The sequence below is a fragment of the Pinus tabuliformis genome, chromosome X (assembly GCF_031772625.1).
Source record: "Pinus tabuliformis cultivar Carrire ecotype Pingquan chromosome X, CPIR1, whole genome shotgun sequence".
NCBI classification, from domain to species: Eukaryota; Viridiplantae; Streptophyta; class Pinopsida; order Pinales; family Pinaceae; genus Pinus; species Pinus tabuliformis.
Genome location: NC_142308.1, coordinates 1,274,539,677 through 1,274,548,637, shown reverse-complemented (window position 1 = coordinate 1,274,548,637; position 8,961 = coordinate 1,274,539,677). Strand labels below are relative to the sequence as shown.

Genomic DNA, 8,961 nt, shown 5'->3' with positions numbered 1-8,961 from the left:
CCTAACATGAAGAAGGGGCATCCCCATCCATTTAGCCGGATTAGTTGGTGCAACAGAGATGCTTTCTCTCTGGGACAAGAAGCTCAAAGGTGGGCGTTAAATACGCATCCTCAGTGACGCTGGGTGTGTTGAGGAATGGAGGCCAAGAGATTTCAAGGGCAACAGTAACAACATGAGCAAGGTCATGGAAAAACCATAGACCAACCGCTATCTCAGTGTTTTCCCTCAGCGGTTAACGCCTTCCCGTCAGAAGACACTACGAGCATCTTTCAACAGTTGAGTAGCTCCTTGGACCAGCTCAATTAGGCTCGGCAAGATGATCACAATGACACTATAGACTTCATGAATCACATTCAACAAAACATGTGGGAGATGCATGATAGACTATTCAACCTATGGAGAGGGCAATGGCGCATCCAAGGGCAGCTTGACTGTTTCGAAACTAAGTTTGTGCACATGGAGGGGCATGTTCATTGTGAATTCAAACCCATGCAATCCCATGGCTTAGGTCCAAATCATCTTGCCTCGATAAATTCTGATGATGGTTGTGTTTTGGCCTTATGGGTGTTTTGGAACTTTTTGTCTGTCAAATTATGTAAATCATTTTCATTTTGCATATTCGCTATGTATCTGAGTATGCATTTGTTGGCCAATAAATCTAGTAATATTGAGGCCAACAAGTTTTTGAAAAAAATTACGATGAGATGTAATCTTTTGAATTAATAGAAAAACTTTGATTCAAAACATTACAAAAAAAAGTTCCCGATAAGCGTGTTTTTATTATCTTTCCTTCTTTGGTTATCTTCATTGCGAGAATTGAAAGAATGTCTTGTTTCCAACCTAGAGGATACATCTCATTATAAATTTGTTGTCTTTCATTTAGCAAAGAGAGCCATGCTTACTACCAAACTAGTAAGTTAACATAGAGATACATTCATATGAATACTTTCAATATTGACACTAATTGTGAGAATCTATTACATAATATATATTCAAGCATTTGAACTAAATATAATACGAGTGAAAATTCATTTTAATAAAAAAATTCCAAAGATCGATAACTATATTACACAGTGGATTATAGAGTAAAGAATTCAAGGGGAAGGCACATAGTCCATTTTATATTATTTGTAAAAAAGAAGCTCTAGATGTAATGGAAATGTATCTCTTTCAAAGAGTCATTGCCTTCAAGGGGAAGCTTCACTATTGAAGTGGCAGAAGGGTAACAAGGATTCATTAAATATTTTAACTGATTTCACTCCTTGGTTTGGAGAGATCTATGAGAAAATTGAAAACAATGAAAAACAATATTTAAAAAAGTGCTTCCAAGTACAAGGAACAAACCAAAACAATGCAACAGCTTGAGCAGACGGAAAACCAAACTTTTCAATGTAATAAAGGAGATTCATCCCCTTCAACGATTAATTGCCTTCAATAAAGGGAAGCTTTATTGTGTAAGAACATATGTACACAATTTCATAAAATTATTCTCAGTGGCTAATGACTTGAGCAAAACATGAATATGTGACATATATTGTAGCCAAATAAGAAAATTGTGACTACCCTAATCTTCCAATACATACAAATGAGTAAAACAACAACGATAACACTAACCTTCCAAAGACAAACAAAACATTGTTATTTGTTTGTCTAGTTTGTATCTTCAAAAAACCCGACATCTAACAAAAATATTCAATAACTTGTATATTTATAAACACAGGACTAAAACAAACACTAACCTACACAAGCAACATACCAACCATACCAACGTGATGTTGGGTACAGAGTCTTAACAAACTGGCTTCCAGTAAATGCAAGAACACTTCTTTATTACAGAAAACATAATACAACACTACCAAAAAATTAACCAAAGTGGTGTATGCAATTGCCCATACAAAGTTACCATAGAAATTGCTCATAACAAGGTAATGGCATGTCAAAATATGAGTCTTAGCAGCAATAGAACCATCAAAAATCCATACTTCAAAGTGATCCCTATTATGCAAAATTTAAGTGTAGCAAGAGCAAACCTAGCACTGCCCTCACACAAAAGGTGAAAACAAAACCAAGTGCAGTAAAAACACAAAAATATAATACATGAAAGACTTTGAATACACATTTAAAAGAATAAAGTGAAAGAAACAAAACCTCATACATGCCACTTGCTGACATGAAGCAACAAGATACTGAGATGAAGCAAACAGGTGATTAATGTTCAAAGGAACCATCTCATTAAAAATCCATAAGACATACTAATCAATCATGAGATGAAGCAAACAGGTGATTAATGTTCAAAGGAACCATCTCATTAAAAAGCCATAAGGCATACTAATCAATCATGCTTCATATGTGAAAAGAAAGAGCACTACTAGATTAATCAAAAATATTAATTGAAATTTTCTACTTTTAGCTTTCCACGTAACAATATAATTACGCTGGTTATACGTGTTTCTCAATTTTGTTAACCTAAATCATTTTCTTATTCTTAATTTAAATAAAAATAGGTAATTCCTTCTTGTTTAAAAATATTTGAAAACAACTCAAATAATAAAATAATAAATGTCATTAAATTTATTAAATTTTATTAATTCATGTTCATTATAATTTTTCCATTCACAGATTTATTTGTTATTTTTTATTAATAATTTCTTTAAATTATAATTACTAACATTTATCTTAAAAATATTTCATATTCTCCATATTTTTTCCCTTACCATATCATTCTAATTCTTATTCACTTTCTTTTCATGGCACATGGTTAGGAAAAAATCATATTCACTATTTTTTCCCTTTCACACATTATTTCATGTTTACTGTATTTTTTTCCCTTTTCACCCATTCTTTCATCTTTACCCTATTTTTCCCCTTACATTTCATCTTTACTGTATAGATGTATAGATTTTTAATAGTCAATGCTGTTTAATTTATTCTTAAATAAAAATTCAATTCAGACATTCACTTACTGAAAATAAATTATTCAGGAAAGAAAAACATTGTCACTTGTATAGTTTTACATTTATAGAAAAAGCCATGAATTAGTTTGCTGACTTCATGAACATGGACATATTTTAAAAAAATACTTCTAAATTTTATCATGTCTCTTAACAGCAATGTAAGAGAATGTGTATAGCTTTTATTTTAAGGGGAAAACCTAGAAGTAGTTTGCTCTTGGTCTTATAAATACTGGATTTACATGGACATATTGGTAAAATTGCTTCTGATATTTGTATTTTCACACTTTAGGATAACTTGAGGTGGAGGATTTAATTCTAAAGACAGGCATAGGATTACAATTACATTCATTTTGCACCTTACTACAGGAATACCTTTTGCACCCATATGATGTGTGTAGTCGGCCCTTATGAAAAGATATATCATGACTTGGCAGAGCAGTGTCGTATTAATTTGCTTCCAATAACGAAAAGCAACCCAAACCTTCTGACTCTTATTCTATCATCAAATACCAAATTTGCACAGGAACAGGTGAGAATAATGGTCAAAATTTTTGAAATACATGAAAGAATCTCATATTTACAGCATTGTCAGTAACCGATATTGAATGAAAGGGTGAGCTGGGAAAGGGAGGCGTTGAGTAGTTGAGCATGTTTGAGGACAAATTTATACAGGATTATCACAGCACAGTTCTACAGAAGCATGACAAAATACCACAAAGGCCAGCCATCTCTATCTCAAGTACACTACAATCATAGGCTGCCTTGTAGGTTTTACTAAAATTTAAATGAGATAGCTTAATCCACATCTGGTTGAACCCTGAAACAGATCTACTATTTCCTTAACTAAAATCTAGAAATAATTAAGTGGTCACTGTAAACCAAAGCATCCACCTTCCTTGATATACTTTAATGTGTCAATATTAAATTGATCACTGTAAACCAAAGCATCTACCTTCCTTGAGATCCTGTAAGCCAATCGTGTTTAGTTCTTTTACTTGGATGATCTTTTCAAATATACCAAGATACTAACACCTGCCAACAAAGCCACTCCTACAACAACTGTCCTGTATGATGAAGACCGGTCATGCCTTTGTGCAAGATCCAACTCAACAGAATCTGTAGACGTAACTGTCTTCTTATCCTCTGGAACCGGGCTATCAACATGCAATTTCAGTCCCTGAAACCATCGACTATTTAGACAATGTGACAATAGAACGCAGTAACATTTATCATAGAGGCAGCATATATAGGAAACTATGAACAGAAAAGTAATCCAGCATGCATGAAAGCCCAAACATATTAATAATAAGGCCAATAATTATAAGTTTCAAGCTGTCAGATGGTTATATTGGCAAGGTATTTCTCCGCTCTCCATGCAACATGATTGTCTATAATTTCTGAAATTATATGCATTATTAATTTTCGTTTTACAGTGTCATCATAATCTGAGATGGCAAACAATACATGGTCATACGTTTGAATGACTTACTTAACGCAGTTGAATCCCAAAAATGATATCTAATATAATGCACTGCGTAAATCCCCCATACTTAAATTCAAAAAGAGTCAAGGGATCTCTACTTGAATGGTTCATGAGGCACAATACTTGCTAAGGTTTTGCAAATGGGGTAGCAAGCTAAGTGGGCTTGATTGTGGGAAAAACTCCACAGTTAAGCGCGCTTGAGCCAGAGGAGTTCTGGGATGGGTGACCTCCTGGGAAGTCCTGGTTACCGGGTGCAAGCCCCGGAAGTGATGATTGATGCTATGTGATTCGTTCTCCACATTTCACTAGTTTCAATCCCACTTCTTCACCCCTGTGAGCATCACCCGATGCAATGAGTGCTAAGTGAACTATTCAAAAATCATGAGAAATTAGTCAGTTACGACTACCTCTCATGGAAATGGTCATACGTTTGAATGACTTACTTAACGCAGTTGAATCCCAAAAATGATATCTAATATAATGCACTGCGTAAATCCCCCATACTTAAATACATGGTCAGTTTGCTAGTATTAACAGACACTCAAGTTTATGCCTTGAGATTGTTAGAATAGTAGATGTTAGAAGTTTGATGTTGCAGCCTTACGTAATAACAAACAGCCAAGACTCAAAATAATGTTTAGTAAGAAAAAAGAAAACAATTGTCAAATGACGTTCGAAGTGAAAGGCCATGAATCAATAATCAGGCCTTTCCATGCTACTGTATCCACAAGGAAGATTTTGGATTCATCATCTTGGTACAAATTGTTTGAGTACATCTCTGCATGTGTGTTTGATCTTGCTCTATTGTCGGGAGGCTGCTGTGCAGTTGGATTTCAATAGTACAAAAGCAGATTATTGTAACATTGTGACAAGTAGGAGAAATCCAAGAGAGGAATTAAGCGGTAAACAGTTTTTAAGTTCTGTCTGAGTGTCAAAATTCCTTATGCCCTTTATAAGATTTTTAAATTTTGGTTGCGCTGATGAGAGTTTTGTGGAGTCTACTGTGATATGTTTTGTACAAATAATCTCTTTGATGATATGGCAGACTCAATTATACTTGCGCATGCTTTTGTCCTGTAGCAATTTGTTTAGCTGTAGCTATGAAAATTTATTTTGAGGGAAGACCATGATAAATGACAATGAATTGCTCAACTTTTGACAGCATGAGTTACAGCATTTATGAGATATTTGTAGTGAAGAAAGTTGTCTGCAGATCTGTTGGATTGTTGAGTAATAAATGGTGGAAACTCTCATCATTGGGTTAATGTCATAGCATCCTCCCTCACTCAGGACCAAACATCACTGGCAGTATTGATGTCCTCCATAGTGGGCCACCACTGATTTGTTATTATCCATATATGTCTGCAATTGCAAGCTATCTTACTATAGCAGCAAATTCCTATGATGCACCACCAAGATAAGCGACTCATTGACTTGTTCATGATTACCCTTAGTAGCATCCTACCACTCTCTCCTGCTTTAGCCACCTTTTTCCATTTACATACACTGTTGTTTTTGTTTTCTGCATTACCCTTGGTAGCATCCTACCACTGTCTCCTGCTTTAGCCACCTTTTTCCATTTACATACACTGTTGTTTTTGTTTTCTGCAAAGGCACAGCCTCCTATAGATGTAACCTGTCCATCCCACACATAGACCATTTGCCCTTGCGGACATTTCAGAAAATCTGTCCTATTCTATTCCTCATCAACCTGATTTTAAGTCAGGGTGGGTGGTTGTTCGGGGAGATACATGTGAGAATTTCAAGCTACTAAGCAACATTTCATAATTTTATTGTTGCACAGATTCATTACAAGCCAAATGATAAATCATCTTTTAATGGTGTAGCAGCATTATCGTGGAGTGTTTGGAACAGTCACAGTTGCTCTTGGCATCTCTGTTGGTGGAAAGAGCATTCAATGGCAACTTTTTCATTGGCTGATTAAGTCCTACCACACTTGAAAAATGAATCTTGTGTTCATCAAATTTGGGAGAAGTTGATGTCGATGTATCAGACAAGCATGACCCGAGGCCTGCACCTAATGAATAAACTTGAAGACTGTTTAAGACACTTCAATGAGACTCCATCTCACTAGGTCGAAATATTTCTGGAACCAGCTTGTCACAGGGGTGGAGATGCCAGAAAGAGAACTAATCACTGAAGCTGAATATTCCGCAAAAGTCTTACAGGAGGTTTTATAACCACCTTGAATATCTCAACAATGACAAGATATGCGCTCTTTAATTATGTGAATGGTCTCTCATTGCAGAACAATATGAATTTGAGATTTCAAGTGAAAGAAAATTTTGACAATGCACCTGCAGAAAAATCGAGGGTGAAGGCATGACGAAAAGACGAGAAATGACAATAAAGGAAGAGAAAAAAGCAGCAAATGAAAATCTTCTCTGAAGACATGCCATTATTTTGGCAAACCTGCACATTTATGGAGACTTGCAAGAAAAGAAGAGGAGACATGGCATGTGACCAAAATTCACATCACAGCAATTTTGCAGAAGAGAAAGAAGATGAGGATGGAGAGAATTTTTTTTTTTTTGAGCAGAGAAGAGGAAACATCAATGAGCTTACTTTCAATCGTTACTTGTGTTAGATTTCAGTTTCGTATGCCTTTTGGTTAAAGTAACTTCCATAAGGAAAGGAAATTTCCCTGGTGAAAAATAAATTTCAATGATGCTTTTCCTGTGTATTTGCAATTTTTAGGCATGATTTTTCTATCATGTAGACTAACGAAGGCCATTGAAGATGATTTACTTCTGTGAGAACCTGATATGGGCATCATCTTTCGGCTCCCTGTTTTGGGTCTCATTGCTGCCTATCCAGAATTTAGATCTTAAACCAGAGGAACAATTAACTAATTCTTATATTTCAAGAAACTTGATATTTTTTTATTTATCGCATGCATACCCAAATATATCCCCAGATCTCAAATGTTTGTTATAGGAGACATCTCCAATACATTATGATGAATAAAAAACATAATGCCATAAGTGATTTGACAAGTAAAAATACAGCAGTTAAAAAGAACAGTAGACCAGATTACCATGGTTACTGAGTCAGAAGCCCTACATTAATTATTTCATAGCAACAAGCGAACATTAAGAGAACAGTAAAGGGGACAGCAGTAGGCAATATTGATATAAAGTGAGACCCTAACCCCTATATAAACAAAACAATACTACCTCGATAGAAGTACGACTAAAATTGTGCTGGATGATACAATTAAATCCTTAAAGTAGTAAGGTTTCATATGTACTACATTCATGCAACGCACAGCTAATATATCTTATCGAATACTAACTGCCTTTTTGGAGAGGAGACAATACCTTCAAACCTGCTTGCCTGGCATGATTTACAGCTGCAACAAGGTCACCATCAGTGGAGAGTAAGACCTTATCACCTTCATCATCTTCATACTGCCACCATAAAGCATCAAATAAAATTGCATGTAAATATATCATGTTGAAAATTTAATGTTCTAATACATAAGATTTGGTCACTATCAAGAAGCTTTCTAAAATTAAATTTAGTAACTAAGTACCAAAATCTGAGGTGGCCGGAGTTGATCAATATCATCTCCTATTCGTTGAACAACAGCAGAAGCAAGCTCTGTCAAGCTCTCAAATCCTATCACCAAAACAACATTAGACATCAGTATCTATTTTGTATCATCCTTTTACAAAAGTAGTCTCAACTTCCAGAACCCAAATGATAATCAATAGAAGTGTAATTCTATGAAGTTCAGTCCATACCACAGTTGAAACGATGAATGCGCCCCTTAGAATCGCGCAACTTAAAATCAAATGTATTCGCAAGACCTAACAATGGATATCCTGATTTTACTGATTCTATACCATCAACTGACTGCCTTGGAGAGAAATCACTGCACACCAATATAACAAGCATGGTATTGCCAAATAAAGCTTAACCCATTGATAAAGCCCCGTCTGTCAAGTAAGCAGTAAACCTCTGAAGTCCAACTTCACAGTCATAGCATAAAATCTATATCTAATTATACCTGTGACCATCCTCATCAATCTCCTGTGGCTCTAATGTCAGAGTCGAATCCCAGAATTTCTGCATCATTGTGCTTGCTGTGTCACTTGCAGCACAGCTTGAACCTCCCACCTTCAAATAGACAACCAGTTTGTTAAGGAGCCTCGTGTAGATAAAGCACAATTTACATACAATGGAATGCTTACAGCAATATCTGTGTTAGCTTCATTTTAGCAATGATGAATAATGTATGAAAACTGTAATAAGTGCACTTACGCATGTAAATTATCACTTTTAGAATCTAGACACACTACTGACCATACTCTTTCCGCAAACAATCAAAAGTAATGATAAGGTCAAGTTTCAAGCAGTTAAATATCTCTTATAAGCCTAAGCGGTATAAGGCTGCAGGAGCAAGCATGCATAATTGTTGCAGAAGTATTTTAACTGAAACTCTTAGCAACCTTTTCACAGCTTGTCTAAACAGTTGGTACATATTTCAAGGATTTCAAA

At 35.4% G+C, this 8,961-nt stretch overlaps 1 protein-coding gene across 1 annotated transcript in view; it reads right to left on the bottom strand.

The window, feature by feature from the left end:
* Positions 1–3,484: 3,484 nt before the first annotated feature.
* LOC149144644 (CBS domain-containing protein CBSCBSPB3-like) overlaps positions 3,485–8,961 on the bottom strand; it is a 69,459-nt gene continuing 63,982 nt past the window's right edge. Inside the window, exons 10-14 of the mRNA XM_089449042.1 lie at positions 8,471–8,580; positions 8,205–8,335; positions 7,994–8,079; positions 7,779–7,868; positions 3,485–4,131 (exon numbers count right to left, since the gene is read on the bottom strand). Coding sequence (XP_089305168.1) covers positions 3,946–4,131; positions 7,779–7,868; positions 7,994–8,079; positions 8,205–8,335; positions 8,471–8,580 — 603 coding nt within the window. The 3' untranslated portion in view covers positions 3,485–3,945. The remainder of the gene's footprint in view (positions 4,132–7,778; positions 7,869–7,993; positions 8,080–8,204; positions 8,336–8,470; positions 8,581–8,961) is intronic.